Genomic DNA, 20,997 nt, shown 5'->3' on the forward strand with positions numbered 1-20,997 from the left:
TATCTGGAACCTTGACGAAAAGTGGGTGAAACGGGAGCGAAGTTATGAAATATATAGTAACGCTTGCGAAATATATCAAAAAGAGGAATTGCAGCTTTTGACATAATAATGGATTTATGCATTTGAAAAATATATCATAATTAAACTACAAATTTTATCTTTATTACTTTTAGGTCGAAAGAAACGAGCTGCCCAGGAAATAGAGAAACAAAGTGAGTATGACCTCGTAACGTAAAAGCACTAAATTTAACTCAAGTGTTTAAACAACACAACGCTGTACGACACACTCGCACACTCATTAACGTGCAAACTAACTTTGTAAAAACACCTATACATAGATAATATTGCATGGTTACGTTATTTTTGCAGATTTGGAAACATCGACTACTATTATAGTCAATGAAAACGAAAACTACCCAACCTCACAACCAGTACCGCTACCAAAGTTAAAACCAAAAAATAAAACTAAGTCCTTCCGACCAAAGTCTAAGCAATCAAATAATTTAAACGTTAGTTCAACTACTCCTAAAGTATTACCAGTACCTTTAAAAAAATCAAATCCAGAACCAGAACCGACCTCCAAACCCACTGCTGAAACTATCGCGGAAACAGCCTCTGACCCAACATCTGAGCCTTCTTTTGAACCTAACTCTGAGCCAGAACCGTCTCCTGAACCTAAATCTGTACCAGAACCATCCCCTGAACCTAAATCTGAACCAGAGCCATCCTCTGAACCTAAATCTGAAGCTGAACCAACGCTTGAACCTAAATCTGAACCCGAGCCAACATCAGAACCTAAAGCAGAACCTGAGCCGTCTCCAGAACCTAAATCTGAACCGGAACCGTCCCCAGAACCTAAATCTGAACCGGAACCGTCCCCAGAACCAAAATCGGAACCGGAACCTTCCCCTGAACCAAAATCTGAACCTGAACCCTCTCCTGAGCCTAAATCTGAACCAGAACCCCATCCTGAACCCAAATCTGAACCAGAACCACACCCCGAACCCAAATCTGAACCAGAACCATACCCTGAGCCTAAATCTGAACCTGAACCATCTCCTGAACCAGAATCATCACCTGAGCCAGAACCTAATCCTAATCCTGAACCTGAGCCAAACGCTGATACGGATTCAGAATATCTGCTAGTAAAGGGAATTGACGAAAAAACAGGTAAAGCACTTGCTTTGCAAATATATTTTATATTACCAGATTACAAGAGCATATAAAATGTATCTAACTGGTAATATATTATGTATTTTATGTCTTCTTTGTATATTTTAATGGAGTTTTAAATGAGCACTGTGTTACTAACACATTATTAACTGCTTATATCTTAAATTAATTTTGTATAATTAACAGTTGAACTTTTGTAAAATGCAAATATTGTTTGAAAATTTTTGCTATTCTAGTTATTATTCATACTTATAATTTTATAAAGTTTTTTAAAGTAAAATTGCTATTTCCTTTTACAAAAGTAAGTATTGTAGTATTATTAAAAGTTACATTTAAGTACATTAAGTTGTTAATTTACATTTTTTTTATCACAAAATTGTGCAGCTTCAGTACTTTGTATTAATTGCTTTTAAAATCTCTACGCTTTGCATGCTTTTGCGGACTTCTTCCTTTTCCTACTATCTCTCTCCTTCTCCTACTCTATCTTCTTTCTTCTGGATTTCCTATCTAAATGTTTTTCATTTCATTCTTCTAGATATGTGTGGATTAATGATTAAATAGTTACAGGGAATCTAATTTTCCTTTTCTGAAATGAATGAATGTTAACTTTATGTGGTACTAAAATTACCTAACCAGACTCTGATTGTAAAGAATTATTAATATAAATTAATAATATTATTATTTATTATAAAACTGTGTTGGCTTAAGATTTTTTTTAAAACAAAAACACTAAATATTATGCATTTGATGAAACTATACCTTAAAATACCTTACATCTATTTTTTTTATCCATACCTAATTCGTATCATAAATGAAATCAAAATAATTTTTCCAGAGATTTATTTCAAACACTTTTGGATTTACTATTAGTTCAGTAATTATGGGGATAATTAAAAATAAGTTCTAAACTTTGTAAGCCTTCTCTCAATTCAAATTGTAAATAACTGTCTATCTTCTCTTCTCTTCTCTTCTGATACTGCACTGTATATTTAATTATGTTTCAAAGCTGGATGTTTAATAATGACAATTTCAGGTTATTTCCCATCTCACGAATATGTACCTAAGTTCGACTTCAACCCCATGGACTGTACGGACATAGTGATTGGTACTGCGAGGGGAAACTACCACAGAGTGCTAGACTACTATACTAGAGATAGGTAAGTCGATGTATTTCAAGGTCAATATATTTTAACTGAAGTTTCCTGCTCAAAATATGGAGCAGCCCGACTGGGGAACTCGACCTTACAGACGATCACAGCTAAATAATACTGCTTTCAAGCAGTGTTGTGTTCCTGTTGGTGAGTAAGGTGACCAGAGCTCCTGGCGGGATTGGGGATGGGGTCGGCAACGCGCTTGCGATGCTTCTGGGGTCGCAGGCGTCTATAAGCTACGGTAATCGCTTACCACCTGTGACCTGGACGCTTGTTTACCGACCTAGTTGTATGAAAAAAAGTTAAAAAGGTTTAAAGATATGCTTACCTTTTTCAAATATCTATGGTATCTAGATGATAACCCTACCATCCAACGGTATCTTTTGAGTGAAGGTATTAGAGTTCTAAGGCTTTTAGCGCAGGCTGTCTCCGTGGCCTTGAGAAGATTGATCGTAATTCTGTTTACCCTCCCTTTAAACTTGCTGAGTGTCGCATTTATATCAGACTTCGATATTTAAATAATACAACGTAGATCGACGAAAAAATAGTCAAGCAACTACGCGTTATCAAAGATTACTCAAAAAGTAGTTATCAGATCTCAATAAAATTTATATGTGACCACATGATAAACATCAGCTTTCGATTAAATTAAAAATCATCAAAATCGGTGCACCCAGTAAAAAGTTATTGCGGATTTTCGAGAGTTTCCCGCGATTTATCTGGGATCCCATCGTCAGATCCTGGTTTCCTTATCATGGTACCAAACTAGGGATATCCCCTTTCCAACAAAAAAAGAATTATCGAAATCGGTACATCCAGTAGAAAGTTATGCGGTATAATACAACGTAGATCGACGAAAAAAGCGTCAAGTAAAAACAACTCGAAAAGTAGTTGTTAGATCTCAAATAAATTGAAATGGGACCAATTGGCACACACAACCTTTCGATTAAAACAAAATTTGTCGAAATCGGTCTACCCGGTCAAAAATTCTGATGTAACATACATAAAAAAAAAAAAAAAAATACAGTCGAATTGAGAACCTCCTCCTTTTTTGGAAGTCGGTTTAAAAAAACGAGTGTGCTTTAGACCAAACGACAGAAGTAAAACTTGCGAAACGTAACCCTCCCTTCCTCTTTCTATATTTAGTTCTCTTCAACTCTAACTCATATCTCCCTCTTAACTATCGTTCGCCTCGTCTGATCACAGTTTTCTTGACTGTCTCGTCACGCATTCATCAACTTACTCCACAAGTCAAGCGTCCGTAAAGAATTTTTACATCAAAAAAACCTAATGTTTTAGTTTCTTCCCCGTTCTGGTGATCTGTGGTGAGGTTTTAGATCACTCCTCTATACAAAATAATCTGGTGCAGTTTTTGGCGCAAAGCAAATTGAAATTTTAAAGTGTAGTGATAAAAATGTCCAAACGAAGTTGCGGTAAGGTTAGATAGGTAGATTTTGAGCAAGCGGGTTCGTGTCTCCAATTTAGTTATTAATAGTTGTCTAACTTTCATTATCACATTTTCATCTTCAGATCAACGCCACGAGTGGACACGTTCTGGGGAGGTCGCGATGATATCACAGCGGCTTCTGGTTTCGAAGAAAATGGTGTTACCACTATCATGTTCAGGAGAAAAATTAAGGTATTGTTTTATAAAAAAATCTTACACGTCTATCTTGTAATATGACCTTGATCTGAATCATCTAATCTCCGAGGAACATCTCATGACAAACTTTTATGTGATCTAAAATATGTAACAAAGTGATGGGGTTGAGTACAACAAAGTTTTTGTAATTATTTTTGTATTAATTTACTAACATAAACTTACGATTACATAATTTATTTACTGCAGATCTTTCTAATTTAATTTTCTTATTGCGTTCTTGTTCCGTGTAAAATTTCTATATATTGGTTAATTGAAACTAGATTGATTGAAAATCACATCTAAGTAATACTGTTGTCAAGTAGTGTTGTATTCCGGGTTCCTGTGATGAGTAAGGTGACCAGAGCTTCTCGAGGGTCAGAACTACTCTACAGTAGGCAATATTTGTAACGCTTCTGGTGTCGCAGACGTCTATAACTTTCGGTGACCGCTTACCATCTGGTGATCGATACACTTCTTGTCGACCTATTTGTAAATAAAAGCACTATAAATGTATGTTTACTAAATAAGAACTTTGATCCAGGCTAAGGAACCGACAGACCATTCATTCGTCGATGACCTGATGCACGTGATATGGGCGAGGGGGCAGGAATTTGGCCATTACGTACATTCGCCCCCAGCTGGGGTCTCGAAGGGAGATTTTTACCGCCCCGATGAGATTAAATACCACGGGCACGGCTCCCAGAGGGGGGTCACTACTGTTAACTTTTTTGGTAAGATCTATTTATTAATTTATTTAAGCTGATAAAAACTTTATTTCCTCTGGAACATTATAGTTCTTTTATGAGCATTAAGAAAACTAAATCATTCAATTTATAACAATATAATTTTTTATATGTCTAGTTTTACACATGTAATTTTTTTGTTATTTGTGATCAGTATCAGGTCAATTAAGTAATGACTTAAAAAATTTTAAATTTAAAAAGTGTCAATCTATACATATAATAAAAGTGTAGGAAAGCCAAAACTGTACATTGAATATTTTTTTAAAAGAATACTTGGGGTGTGATCAGTCTGTAGTATATATAGTATCAGCATTGCACCCGTGCGAAGCCGGGGCGGGTCGCTAGTATATATATATATATATATATATTAAGCAGTAATTTTACCAGCAAAATCAAATATAGAACCTCATCAAATTTCGTGCTATGGCTTTTGCGTAGCGCTGGAATAAAATATCAATAATACACACAAATTTTCTCAGACTACGTTATCCCTTAATGTCTCATTCAAGACATCTCTCTGCTACAATTTGACTGCAGAGACATGTAGTGAGTGACGAAAGTATTTCTCAATTTGTAGATGAAACGAAAACATCATCGAACGGTGGAATCCAATCTCTAGACAACGATAAGTGTGGAGGTCAGTGGAAGCTGCCAGCGGACTGTGATATCGCGAACAACACTTGTGACTACATCGCCTCGTGGGAGTACCTCGGCCAGAAGAGGGGGAAAGACTCCATCAGGTTCACCATAACTACCAAACAGACTAAAACATGGACGGGGATTGGTTTTAGTAACGATAAGAAGATGGTATGATATTTTTTTGTATCAGAAGTTATAGAACTTTTGAGTTATATTACAAAATAATTGATATATTGTCTATGAATATGAACGATAGAGAACTCCTTGATATTTAAATTTTTACTATAAGGACATTTTGAGGGTAAGAGGATGAGGGTGTAAAGTTCCTCGTCCGACCAAACGAGTGTTGTGACTGGTGGGCTACAGCCCCAACGGCTGTTATCCGGTTCTTGTGTATATTTTAAATATTCGGATAACTTTAATATCGCGATGTAAGATACGTCAGTTCTTAGTTCGTATGTTGCGAGATGTCGCTACAGCTACCTACGTACCTGATTTCGATGAGTTACAATAAATAAAAATGTAAACCGTGATACAAAACTATGATAATTGTTGTTTATTTCGGCTCATATGTAATTGTTTTACACGATTTTTTTTTAAATTCTCATTCACTCGTATATAATAAATATTATGTTAATATTTTATTTACAACAATCGATAGAATTGAAGTTCTAGCGAGCTATGAAATATCTATTTTATTATTTATTTATTTTTTTGCGAGAGATCACTATTAGTGAAATGACATGTACATATAGCATGTGGCGCTTACTTAAAGGAATTCCACACTCGTTGTATTATCATTAATTGGTGCTAAAACAAAAAATGAAATAAAAATATTATTATTAATGCCTTTGCACTTTGTTAAATTCGAATATTGTTACTTCCTTTAATTTTAAACATGCAATCAACTAATTATTAAAGAAAATACAACAATCAGTAAATAAAGGTAACCTAAGTATAGGAGAGTACTCATAGAAGTAACTCTCGTACACAGTCGCAAACAGACGCAGTGATCGGCTGGATCGAACCCCGGTCCGGCCGCGCCTCGCTTATCGACACGTGGGTCAGCGGGTACTCCGCCCCCCGGGCCGACGGCAGACAGGACCTCACCGCTGCCAAGGGCGAGCTGGTGGATGGAAGGGCCGCCCTCAGCTTCGTGAGGAGGAGGGACACCGGCGACCTGAAGGTGAGGCTTGTGATGCAGGTGATTACAGTTATGAGGTACTTGCCTATAGATTGGTGGTAGTAACGTAAGTTGGAGTGGTGGAGATCTTCTGCGACAACCAAAAAGTAACTTGCCCAGCTAGTTTTTAAGTCTCCTTCGTAAAGATAGAAGAAAGAAGCGTTTGAGTTTGCAGTTGTTGATGTAGAGTCAGGTGTAGTTTCCACATCCATAATATCAATGGATCACTGCCATAAACAACTGCTTGCGCGTAAGGAAAACTAAAATATTCAAGTAGGTATTTTTGTTGTTTTTTAACTTTCTTTTTTTAAATTTTCAAATCTCATTTCTACACGTCTAATATGGTAAACGGTTCGCCACGTACACTTAAGTGTATTTGTGTATTATCACTGGATATTGACAGAACAAACTTACAAGATAAAATTAATCTTTTCCATAGGATTTAGCGTTCACAGACAGTCAGTGCCTGTACATGATGTTCGTGACCCACGGGGGCGGGTTCGATGCCGCCAGCAAGAGGACGAGCAAACACACGGACATACCGTACGTTACTGAGGACAGAGTGTGTATCAAGCCGTGTGGCCCTGGTGAGTTTACATCTTGTTAGCTTATCGTATGTTTTAGTCTTCAATATGACCTCCACGGGCATTTTTAGTACCTTTTTTATATTTTTAACTGAGGTAGGGCACAGCAGGAATGTCCTGCTCAAAATATGGAGCAGCCCGACTGGGGTAGTACCTCGACCTTACAGAAGACCACAGCTAAATAATACTGCTTTCAAACAGTATTGTGTTCCTGTTGGTGAGTAAGGTGACCAGAGCTCCTGGGGGGGATTGGGGATTGGGTCGGCAACGCGCTTGCAAAGCTTCTGGTGTTGCAGACGTCTATAAGCTACGGTACTCTCTTACCATCAGGTGAGCCGTACGGCTGTTTGACGACCTAGTGACATAAAAAAATAAAAATAAAAAAAATATATAAAGTTATGTCCACAGGCTTATATAGTGCCCGTGCTTTTGTTATTCCGATTTTTAGATTTGTTAGTGATCGTTTACTTGGTACACTACTGCAGCTTACATTAAGAGAACTAATTATTCTATCTTGGTATCCCTAATGCAGACGTGAGTCCACCGACCAAAATTATGCTAAACTTAATTGATATCTTACATGCAAAAAGACATAGAATTATATTGCGCCTTACTTTAATTATTGTTGTCACTATTATTATTATTATTATCTATGTTTATATACACACTTTCTTACTAATACTTTGTAGTACCTTCTCATCATTCTGTTTCGTCTCAGAAGTAGGATATCTTTGACTAGTTTGCTGTGAGTCTGATTTTTCTGGCTCGATTCTCACGTCGTGTCAGGGTATAATATGTATTATTTACATATGTATGAAAAAAAAAACATATAATGGAATTATGTCAATCGAATCTCAATCATTACACATGTATTAACTATCAAGTTGTCTGCTTTACAAACAGACAACCTCGTGTTATTAATATATATATATATATATATTGAACATTTTGAACAAAAAAGCTAATCATTTGTCTATTATCACCAGAACCAACCGAAGAAGAAGAATGGACCACAGAAAAACCAATCCCCGGAAGCAAGTCATACGCAATTCTAGTGAAGATCACAGGCCTGGCTGATAGTTTCAGACCGCCTGCTGAAGGGACCAGTGACTATAAAGATTTGGCTACAAAAGTGGCAGAAAGCCTGGCTAATGAGCTGAGCAAGACTAAGGGCTACCGGGGACTCGTTGTCAATGGGTTTATGCAGTGAGTACTGGTTTTTGTTCCGTTTCTTGCTTTTAAATAGCCTAGCTCTTTGGGTTCTCAGCTGGAGTGTTTTCATACCCTTTTACCCTTTTTACTTGCTATCCCATCAGATGTTATCCTGTCATTAGAACTGTTAACAGCGCAAATCTTAATGTTTAATGTAGGAAAAACATTACTTTTGAATAAAAACTAATAGCAATGCCATAATGGCGCCATGTAAATGAATTTGAGAAAAAGAAAAATTATGCAAACATTAGTCGTGTTTAATTTAAATTAGTTATATCCATGTTTCTATAGTACGCTTCAGCCTGTAATATCCCACTACTGGGCATAGACCTCTTTCCCCATGTAGGAGAAGGATCAGAGCTTAATCCACCACGCTGCTCCAATGCGGGTTGGCGGATATATTCCTTATTTTGAGTAACGATCGCTATCAGGTGTACATGATAACAACCGGGACCGACGGCTTAACGTGCTCTCTGAGGCACGGTCGTGAGACCCACGAGGACTGCACAAACACCCAGACCACGGCAAAACAAATGTTTGTCATATGCGGGGATCGAACCCGCCACCGCTAGCGCAACGTACAATCCATGGCTATAACCATTGCGCCAACGCGGCGTCAATTAAATAGTACCTTTTTACTTTTTGTAAACTGAAGTGGCTATTTAGATCGTAAGTACGTGGCAACGCTCTAAATAACATAATATTTTTTATAGAAACGAAACAAAATCAATCATCGCTGATTTAACTCTAAAATCTATCGACTCAAACTACATCGAAAGTGGTAGATCACTAGACAAAGACCCTGACGCTACTAATACAACTCAAGAAGACGATAAGGAAAAATGGGAAAGAGCTATAAGAGACACACTGGTTGTTGGACAAGTTGGAAACCTCAAAGTTGATCCTGATTTCCTGTTCATCGAACCTGTGGACGGTAAGTCATATATATATTTGCTAAAAAAGATAAATTCGATTTTATTTATAAGGCTAGGTAACAAGTAGATTAATTAATTTGTTATTTTTTTTTTTCGGAGTAATGTATATGTAGTGTTTATATAAATGTATAATATAATTATGTGTATATATATGTATTATATGTATATTATATATTATATTATATGTATATTTACTTTTTTTATATCATATAATTTGTAAACTTCATGCCAATTCATAAATTTCATGTTCCATTTAATCAAATGCGTTTGATAAATCACAGAATACATCCATAGCATGTTGTGATTTCTTCCAAGCGTCATGACTTTAAACGTGCCATGTCAGCATCTATAGTAGATCTTTAGTTCTTTAGTATTTCTGATACCGATTTGAGTGAGGTCCGCGACAGTTTTGCTTTGTCTAGTTTTAAAAACATACTAAGCAGAGCCTGCATCTTTGTTAGCAATTTTAAAGTACATTTTGCGAAGTTAAAAGACATGGTAAATTTTAAGTATTGTAGTTGGACTTTTTCCCCGTTTACTACATTGAATACATAACATTCCGAGCCTTAGATCTCTGGTATATAGTCAATTTTAAAACACATTCAGTGCAGTCGAGATGCAGTTAATATTCATTGAATTTGACTAGCCCGTTGGCGCAGTTTGTAGTGGCCCTGTTTTCTGTTCCACGGGTTGCGGGTTCGATTCTCGCCTGAGTCTGGGTGTAACATTTTATATTTATATATGTATTATTTCTATGAATATTTATAAAAAAATCATAGTTATACCAGTCGGCTGTTACCTGTAACACAAGCATTAAGTTGCTCACCATAGGAACAGACGACCGTGTGTGTATGTTATATGATACTAGCTGACCCGGCAATCGTTGTCTTGTCGCTAAACGCTATTAAAAATAGGGGTTGATGGTAGAGGGTTGAAAATTTAGGGTTGTATGTATTTTTTAATGTTGTATCATAAAAAAATAAAAATTAAAAAATTTTGTTTAAAAAAAAAAAAAAAATTGGGGTGAACTACCCCTAACATTTAGGGGGATGAAAAATAAATGTTGGCCGATTCTCGTAGATACCGGATAAGCACAAAAAAATTTCATCAAAATCGGTCAAGCCGTTTCGGAGGAGTATGGCAACGAAAACTGTGACACGAGAATTTTATATATGATATTTATTTATTGAAACACCTCGCCACCACAGCGCTAGTCCGGTCCCCGGACTCGGAGCGGCCAGTGGGCACGTCGTTCGCCTCGGGCCGGCTGTGGCTGGTGGGCGCCTGCCTCGCCGCGCTCGTGGCGCTCGCTCTGCTGCAGGCGCTCTGCACGCTGGCGCGCGCCAAGCGGGAGGTGGGTCATACACACACATGCATGCACACATACACACACATACACACGCGCGCACGTACACACACGCGCTACCCCTGGTACCACTACCACCCTTCGGATGCCCGTGGTTATGGAGGTATCCATGGTTAAAGTTTTGAGGTTAGAAGAAGAATCCCGCAGCTTTCACACGTTATTTTCACATTTCACACGTTATTTTAACGTTTTCACACGTTATTTTAACAAACGATACAACTGATGTTTCACGTTTGAGAGATAGATGCTTTAAAAAAATGGCGTGCCACAGCGTTTCGCTCCAAAGCAATGTAAGCATAAATGCACTGTTTTTATCTAAATAACTGTAAAAAGCAAAAATCTAAAGCTTATTAAAAATTTAGGAAAATATTGAATATTCTTCGTATATAACAGTAAGTAGAATAGTAAAAAACATAACATGAAATAAGGCTGTATGGTGAAAATAACGTGCAATTTGTGACAATAACGTGTGAAAGCTACAGAACGGAGCATGGGTAACGTAAGTTATATCGTTTGTTGATCTTGCGGTCAACGGAACATGAGTGGCATTCCCCGCAGCGTCGGAGCTATGGTGAAGTTAGATGCGGAGCTCGAAGGTATTATAATACTTTTAAATTCTTCTTTTAATCTCAAAGCTTTAACCGTGGATATCTCCATAATATCTCCATAAACATTGACTTCCAAATGATGGCAGTGTTACCTAGTGCAGCTCCCCCTCCACCCTTTATCCCCCGCCCTCCAGCCCCAAAAACTACATAACTCAATGGTTCTAATTCTAAAGCATAACCTTATTTAAAAGTGAAACACCGGTTTACAATTACACACTTAACTAATGACGTGGAATCACTCCGCTAACTGTAACTAATTAGAATCCTAAATGAGTAACACAAGGCAGGCACAGTGGCTATTCTCATATTTTTAAACTCGAAAACTTAACATTTTTTCAATACCTTCAGTAAACATAATAACTGCTAACTCTAGTATATCTTGTCTACAATATTACCGATAAGAGTCCCAAAGGCATTAGAATTGTTCAAAACAGAAACTTTATCTTAAAATTTCAGGACCCATTGATACCCAATGCAGCATGGAAGGACTATGCAACAGCGAACACAAACTACGCCTTTGAACCGTTCGAAAATGATAACAAATATAACAGTACTTCAACTAGATCACCTTCGAGACCGACCAGCCCCCCTCCCCCCAGACCAGGCAACGCTCATAAAATGACACCAAAAGCACAAAAAATGGCTACAAATGGACACGGTAACAACCGACATGACATGCCGACTAACAGACATGACATGAGCAATAGCCGACATGACTTGTCGAGTAGTCGACATGACATATCGAACGGCCGTTATGATTTAGGTAACGGCCGACATGACATGGCCAATAGCCGACATGACATGGTCGGTAATGGTCATAAAATGCCCACAAATGGGCACCATATTCCGCCGAATGGATACTCTACGGGCGGCAGGAGTCGAACCCCGAACGGTTCGAAGAAATTCCCCAACAGCGCAGCGCAGTTCTATCACGACACGAGGTCACTGCAGAGGCCGAGGTCGCAGTATAGGTGAGTTTATTTATTTATACGTATTTTTAAATATTTTTTAGTTTTAGGGCTCTCTATAAATTAAAAGTTAGTTAGTAGGGTATTAGTTATACCAATAACCAAAACTTACTACCCCGGTATTACTAAGATTTTGCTGTGCTTATCTTCTACTTTAGGATTCGTAATAAATAGGCTCTTGAAATATTTACTGTATGTACCAATAACTATTATATAGATCAAATAATGCTCATCGCCAATTTACCCTCCCACCTCCCTACTTTTTTAAACAAAACTTATAGCTTTGTAATCTTGTTAAAGATATGAAAATAAAAAGATAAGATAAAAATATGATAGGAAAAAAGTAATGTAGAAATCTAATTAATACTTTATTTAAGACATAGAACACGTTTCATCATATTTTATTCGCGTCTCCGAGGCTAAGAGGAAACGTCGAGTGTTATCAAGAGAATGAGGGTCGATAATCTATTGAGGCAGTATTTTAGTATTTTAAATATGGTTTATTGTGATAAAGTTATAATATTCATATTTTATTTAAAAATATAATTTTAGATATAACTAGCTCACCCCGCAAACGTTGTTTTGCCGTATATGTTATTAACCCTCATACCCCCAAGGAGGGGCTTCCTCTCCTTTATAACTTAGGGGTATGAAATAGATGTTGGCCGATTCTCAGACCTACCCGATATGCACACAAAATTTCATAAAAATCTGTCCAGCCGTTTCGGAGGAGTATGATAACTAACATTGTGACACGAGAATTTTATATGTAAAGATATAGAGGCACTTTTAAAATATGCTGCTTTTTTAAATTATGGCATAATGACGTTTGAACATATTATTTCATACAAAATATATTTATCAATAAATCAAATTTCTTTATACAATTTGTATAATAGCGACAAAATCGATATTGCGTTGATCTCAATTAAAATTCCACGCAGTCGTACAGGGGTGAGTGTAGGGGGTGTGTAAGGGTGGGTGGAGCCTCTCAGTACTTGATGCTGTGTTCCACATGTAGCTAGTGTGACCGTGTGGCCTAATGGATAAGGCGTCGGACTTCGGATCCGAAGATTGCAGGTTCGAGTCCTGTCACGGTCGAAGTTATATTTTTAAATTTTTGAAATTATATCCTATTTATATTTTCAATTTGTATTTTTCATAGAATTTAACTGTCTCGAAATTATGTTTTTTAAGTTTATGTACATATATGGATGAATTGTTTAGATCTGCGGTTATTTTCAAGAGCTTTTGATGTATTTTTACTTTTTGTTATGCCCCCTCCCAACTTAAAGCATCCTTACAACTCTTGAAAACACTAACGTTTTCTTACGAAGTCTTATTAATGAACAATTGGCACTTCTTTTCGTAACTTTATATTTCATATATTTGACTGGAGTATCCTTATGTGTCATACAGAGCGGTATAACAAGGGTGCAGTGGTAAAGGGTAAACCCTCTGTCTGTAAATAAGCTGAAATCAGTAGGACACGTGGTGTGAATATTTCTATTCATTAAAATTGTTTAATAATAATGTATAGTTAAAATTTGATTCTGCTCAATGTTAAGTCAGTATTGACTATTGGTAGATTTTTATGTACATTGTATTGCTATATTAGCATCAAAGTAATTTGAATGGAATAATTGAAATTAACTTATTTTAATTATGGATGTTATTAAATGCATTATTATAAATGTGTATACATTTATTTGCTAAACAATACTTGTGATTATATTAAAGCATTCAGCTTGTAACATCCCACTGCTGGAAATTGACCTCCTGTAGGAGAAGTAGTAAATTCTCTAATTATATTAAACACAAGCAATTTACAGTACAACGAGCCTAGGGAAAATGTATTTCATATCAAAATGTATTAAAACTAAATTATTTTTTTATTATTTACTTAGCTGACCTGGCGAACTTGGTACCGCCTTATTTTTTTCTTATACATAATAATTACATATATCAAAATAAAATATAGACTATCTTTCAAGTTGGATTAAAATGCACACGGTGTGCAAATTTGATTAAAATCGGTCAAGTAATTTAGGAGTCCATCGCGGACAAACAACGTGACACTTAATTTACATATATTAAGAACATTAAGATGTAATAAAGTTATCGTTCTACAATTTGTATTTTTTTAATTTTATTTAGGTAATACTTCTACAAAATGTAAATTCTTCCATAAGATGTCACCATTAAAACCCATAAATACCACTTAGGTGTCAAATTTATTAAAATAAATAAATAAAACAAGCTTTTTTTCAATGCACTGAAGTTAGGAAAATTTAAATCTAACCAACTCAAATCACTTGGTGCATTAATAATAATTGTATTTTTATTCCTGGTATAGTTAAGACTATTTTTTCTTTTTTGTTGCTCTTAAATTTTGTTATACGTGATTATTTAGGCTGTAAATGGACACAGATTAGACTTTAGTGTAGTGGTGCGTATGACATTCAGGCGTCTTAACACGAGCGGTTGCGGACTCGATTCTCGCTCGTGTACTAAATGGTAGACTGTTGTCGGATAAATCAATGAATCAAAAAAGTCGTTTATTGTTAATTAATAACGAATGTCATGTTATCACGTACGAACGTATTCTAGAAGAGCCGAAACGCTATATTTGTCTATTTGTAGTATATTGACCCTTTATGCTGACGTGCAATAAAGTAAAATGAATTAATATAGATATATAAAAACCGCTCCAGTGTAGTGGTGCGTGTAGTCGCCTAAAACACCGACGGTTTGCGGGTTTGATTCCCGCTCGGGATGGATATTTGTGTTTGTACAAATATTTCTCTCCAGCTTGGATGTCTCAGTTGTTATCATGTACACCTGATAGCGATCGTTACTCGCAGTAGGGAATCCTGCAGTGGAGTAGTGTGGAAGCTCCGATTCTGTTCCTACATGGAGTAAGAGGGCTATGCCCAGCGGTGGGGAGTTACAGGCTGAACCGTACCGTATCGTAAATGTACATAAAGCACATGTTGACTGTGTACGCACTACACAGCCCCCCCGGCCCCCCCGGCGGCCCCCCCGGCGCGCTGTCGCTGCCCCGCGGCGCGCAGCCCGACTTCTACTTCATGCCGTCGCAGCGCAAGCACGAAGGTGAGCGCGTGTCCGTCTACGTGTACAACCCGCACCCTCCATGCCACACACCCACCTAACCACACCAACCCCTCCCCCACGCACCCACACACAGGAAACATCCTCACACATATAAATGTACGCATAGCTCATAATAAACCCCTCTCCCCCTCCACACATAATAAACAGCCACACAAAACCAACCTCACACATATAACAGTGTAAACATAGCTCACACGCATTTATTGTATGTATTTTTAAAATTAACTCAATGAACCAAAATACATAGTGTGAGCCGAAATAAATTAATTAACAATATATGTCAGATATATTGTATAATTTGAAAATCATCAAGAAAACAAATTATTTTTTTAACCACTTAAATATAAAATCGAGCGATTTTATAACGATTTAGCAGTGTCCACGAATTTGATGATAGCTTAAAATTTTATATCACTATATAAAATGTTATTAAAAAGCTAACATTAACATCACAATAAACAATAAAAACACTCACTATATCAGCCACTAAACAATTATTAAAATAAAAACGAATCCTTTTTAAATACATATGCAAATTAAAATGATTCATTTCATATTACTCGATATATTCATTTCAATAAAATTAGTAATTAATTTTAAATTAAACTCAATCAACGTACATTATGATCCATATATTATCATGATCCATAATACGTACGTTTCATTGATAATGATTCATAAATTTCATAATTAATTAATGTTTAATTGTTTTTTTTAATAATTATTATGATATAATAAAGTACAAAAATTCCAGTAATTTAAATTTAATATGTGCAATAATAGTACTTAAGATAAATGTAAAATATTAACGTTAAAATTGTTATAAAATGAGAATAATATTTTACAAAAATTTATATCTTATACAAATATTTACAATTATTTTGTAGTATATAGATATATTTGTATGGTAAAGGCTTTTTTAATGAGTTTTTTAATGATTAATGATAACAGATTATACACAACAAGAACCTAATGATGTAGTGGAATTCAAATTAATATCAGTTTTAGTTTTAAGATTTAAAATAATAGAAATAATTATGTAATTTAATTTATAATTTATTTAACACATTGAATATCTTATTTTAGTTTTTAAGTATAAAATATATGCAATAAAATATATATGTTTATTCAAGTATGGCTTTTATTATGATTCACAGTTAGTAACCGCTATAAAAAGGTAATTTTTATTTATTCGGGGTTTAGGACATGTGACTAAACTTATTAATTTTTTTTTTTCATTTATTGTATTAATTAATAACTAACAAATTAATAAACCTCAACTAACGTGCTTATGTAAAAGATAATTCTTTTACTGTTTTTGTTTTATTGTTCACATCTCTCCTTTTGATTAACATTTTAAATACGAGTATGTCATCAAACCTTATACTTCCATTAATTTCTATATTTATCCTACTTGACTTGATACAGTTTTAAATATTTTACATATTCTATAATATCTATTTTATTGTACTATTGTTATTAGCAAGCAATTGTTTAGTTCAAACACATCTAACCCTTGGAACTAAACTTTCTCAAAAAACTTTACTGAATCAACGACAGGACACGTTTGCAACCTTTTTTAATATTAAATATATTTATAATATGTGATTTCTGAAACTATTTCTTTTAGACTCGGATTTGTTTAAAAAAAAATCTTTCTGCTTACGAATTGTTTAATTTGGAACAGGTCGGGTTTTAAATTGAACGTCTTATGAACGAACCATCTGTTTTTTTGTGTTTTTTGTATATAGGATATACTAGTCTCTAGGTACGTTAAGGTTATTTAAACATGTATTGACTTACATTTTAATATGATACTTATGACCCGACATTGTTCTGTTTTGGGAACTGTCAAACACGACACGCTAAAATAATCATACGTTTTCTGAAATTATCCATTTAACTGCGCTTTTTTCGTAGTTTTTAATTCTTTAAAAATCTTCTACAAAGTAATTTGAAGACTTAAAACTGAAATTCAAGATCTTTTCGAGTTTTGTGCTTAGAAATTTAGCGATCTAATTTTCTTTATATAGATTTATGTCTTTTCCTTTATATACCAAGTATGTATTCTTTATATATTATATAAAATACTAACATATTAACATACTAATGGCTCAAACGTGTATATGTAAGTCGGTAAATAATTATTCATTGAAATATTTATATTTTTACTAAATTTTTTCATATTTTTCACACCTTTTATATGTTGGGGATGAATTTTAATATGAATATGTAAAATACATATATTAAATATTTTCTTTTACAGATTTCTGAGCGAGAGTTCGATGAACCGTGACATAAGTTACCAACGGACACACAGATATCACATGTAGTGGTTATATATAGAGACATATATAGACTTAGTAGACTAGTTTTTAAATCTATTTATAAAGTAGAATATATTACTATAGTAGTATGAAATTCTTCTTATTTTTATATAATTTTAAATTTATAGTCCAAATTATAAAATTTTGTTATGTGTTTAAATCTATTCAAATTAATGATTAATCCAAAATCTAAAATTACTTTATTTAACAATGCTCAAAAGCATGTTATACCATTACAAACCATGGACTTGAGTAAGTTAATTTTGGTTAATATTAAGATCAAAACTGACTAAGCAGGACTTCTATCTACAATAAATAAAATTATATAAATTTTCAATAAAATTTCCTTATATAATGTTAATATAAGCTCAATTTATACAATAAGGACCCATTATTTTCACTTATATCATTAATCCCAAACCATTTCTAGTCTCACGTCACAGTTTTAATTTAAGTTATTTTTTTCACCTATTTCATGTTCGAAGGATCTGTTTCCCCGGTTGTAGATACATTATATCCGGCACATAACGAATAGCAGTAAAGTTTATCAGCAGGAAGTAGATAATGCCTTAGGATATATTTCGCCTCAATTAAGTACAAGTTTTAAATACATATTTACGAATAAAAATATCTCGTAAATATGGTTGAATTTGATTGTAAAATTAATAAAACATAAACTTTTCTTTAAAATCTGTTGGATACCGTTATCCGTTAAATAAGGTAATCCGCAACCGGTGAAACTGGCCCATTGTTGTCATTTACGGTTATATTATTAACATGGCAACTCAGATAAATGTAAATACTTTTTTATTTGCTGTACATTCGCAATATTCATATATATTTTATTTTTCATAATAATACCTCGATTTTAAATGTCTTCCAATGTGTAATTTTTAATCGTCTTCAAAAAAAAGGAGATTCTCAATTCGACTGTATTTTGTGTGTTACCTCATATCTTTTTACTGAGTGTATCGATTTTGATGATTCTTGTTTCGAATCGAGATCTGTATCTCTAGTATTTAATTGATTATTTCGACTTGTTTACTACGTTATGACGACTTTGTATTACTTGTAGATCTAATTTGATTTTTTTTTCATTTACAAGCAAATACAATTATGCCTATTTTCGTTAGGAAAATAATATATGAAATACAAATTTTTATTTCTTTATAACAATATTTTTACTAACTTTTTACGTAAGTACATTTTTAACTTTATTATGTAAATTAAATAACAAGTACCTCAAACGTATATTTCTAAAATTATTTTATATATATATTTAAGTTAGTGAAGTTATAGAAAGGTGCACATGATTATATTTTATGTTATTTTAAGTCAGTGCTACATACAAGTGCTATGTTTTATAAAGTTTATAATTAATTTACAATTTGTAGAGAGACAAAGTAATTTAATATAATTAATTTAAACATGTAATTAACATGGAAGTATTAATTAATAGTAGATTAAGTTATTACCAAATCTAAGAATATGAATAAATATATTGAAACAATTTATTTTTTATTTATCCTACAAATCGATGGCTCCTAAGTATACTGAGTCAACTAACAATTTTTGACTATTTCATTTTTTTAAGATATTAATAACATTTACTTCATTTCCTATCTACCTATGTAACAAAAAAATAAAGTTATTAGAAGTAGAGTTGACTCAGTATACTTAGGAGCCATCGAAATATATAAATGGGAAAGAGCTATAAGAGACACACTGGTTGTTGGACAAGTTGGAAACCTCAAAGTTGATCCTGATTTCCTGTTCATCGAACCTGTGGACGGTAAGTCATATTTGTTTTAGGAAGTTAAATTTGATGTTGTATATAAGACTAGGTTAATACAAAAATATGGACAAAAAAACAGACCAAAAGCTCATACCGAGCTATGAGAGGCTGTGAGATCTCTAGATGTCAGACTCTAATCTAACGCGGTATGAGAATTTGTTCTGCATTTGTCTATGTTTTTATCAGGTTTATGGGATTTTTACCAAAGAGTACGCGAGGACGGATGTTTCTTTTTTAGTGTAAAAACTATTGAACTGATTGGTAAGTTGCTGAAGATCCACAATGACACCTAGACTCATATATACTAATATCCCCACAGGTTCGTAAATTACCAATTTTTTTTTTAATTCTATATTTAAAATATAACGAATAATGGCCAGTGTCTGTGAAATATGAGAGATTAAGAAAGAAAAATTTAGCCATGTTTATAAAAGAAGTCAAATCGATTATTTTTAGAATTTTGAAAAGAAGTATATATATTATAAAGAACCTTATAGGGCATTTCGGAGGGGTCATAGCCGGCAAAAAACGTTCGTAACGTTAGGAAAAGCGTAAGATTTTTATTTATCTTATACTTTATTGTACACCACAAATATATTACAAACAAAGCATAAAGATAGTTACAGACAGTGAAGTACAATGGGCGGACTTATGCCTAATTAGCCATTTCTTCCAGACAACCCAGTTTTTTATGTATAGTCATGTATGATGGCTATACAGTGTCTAATGTATAGTCCACGTGATGACTGTTATTATTATTGCAGTTTGCTATTATTATTATATCATTCAATAATTATAATATATTTTTTATAAATCATTGTAAATAAAATAAAGTTGTTAAGATAATTTTGTAAAGTTTATTTTTATTTTTATCGATAAATGAATCATAATAAAAAAATGTATACCTACCCGAATAATCATTTTCTTTATACCTCGAATAGAACTTGAAATTAATATTATATAATAATCATGATATACCTTTTTAAAATCCTTGTATTGTGCCCTTCAATTTGATACCCATATTGTGAGGTAGTAAAGAATATTACATACAAATATACATACATACAAGATACGCGCGAAAAACATAACCCTTCCTTGGCAGTCGGGTAATAAGAAATTTCGTTCCTTTCTGGTGTCCCACGACACTACACGGTTTTTTGCAAGTAATTGGATGCAGAAGATTTGTGTTTGCAGTTTTCACGTTTGTACAATGCTTTTCAACTGTTTTTCCATTTAAACATCGCATAGATGTGAAGTTATTACTCGGTAATCTATTGTAATCAAGTTCGAGAATATAAACTGGTATGAAAATAAAAAGACGTTCATAAAATATTTAAAACTTTTATTGATAAAAACTTTATTAAAATGCCATAAAAGCCGTAACAATACATAATTATTCATATTCAACTATAGCACAATGAAGTTAGAACTTGAATAAATTTTGAAAACATAAAAAAAATCTCATCCGTCTGTCCGCGATTAACTCAATCTCCACTGAACGGATTTAAATCCACTTTTCACCATCACCAACAGCAC

General features: G+C 34.1%; 1 protein-coding gene and 1 non-coding gene across 2 annotated transcripts in view; both read left to right on the plus strand.

Moving 5' to 3' along the window:
- Positions 1-15,390, plus strand: part of LOC123664374 — a 117,039-nt gene extending 101,649 nt beyond the window's left edge. Inside the window, exons 12-24 of the mRNA XM_045598918.1 lie at positions 174-212; positions 397-1,170; positions 2,207-2,330; positions 3,855-3,963; positions 4,508-4,697; positions 5,287-5,516; positions 6,343-6,534; positions 6,971-7,118; positions 8,102-8,321; positions 9,041-9,261; positions 10,471-10,616; positions 11,693-12,207; positions 15,221-15,390. Of these exons, the coding sequence (XP_045454874.1) occupies positions 174-212; positions 397-1,170; positions 2,207-2,330; positions 3,855-3,963; positions 4,508-4,697; positions 5,287-5,516; positions 6,343-6,534; positions 6,971-7,118; positions 8,102-8,321; positions 9,041-9,261; positions 10,471-10,616; positions 11,693-12,207; positions 15,221-15,377 (3,065 nt within the window). The 3' untranslated portion in view covers positions 15,378-15,390. The remainder of the gene's footprint in view (positions 1-173; positions 213-396; positions 1,171-2,206; positions 2,331-3,854; positions 3,964-4,507; positions 4,698-5,286; positions 5,517-6,342; positions 6,535-6,970; positions 7,119-8,101; positions 8,322-9,040; positions 9,262-10,470; positions 10,617-11,692; positions 12,208-15,220) is intronic.
- On the plus strand, positions 13,233-13,305 carry Trnar-ucg. The gene has a single exon. It is a non-coding gene; the product is annotated as a tRNA-Arg (tRNA).
- Positions 15,391-20,997: the final 5,607 nt, after the last annotated feature.

The sequence above is a fragment of the Melitaea cinxia genome, chromosome 22 (assembly GCF_905220565.1).
Source record: "Melitaea cinxia chromosome 22, ilMelCinx1.1, whole genome shotgun sequence".
NCBI classification, from domain to species: Eukaryota; Metazoa; Arthropoda; class Insecta; order Lepidoptera; family Nymphalidae; genus Melitaea; species Melitaea cinxia.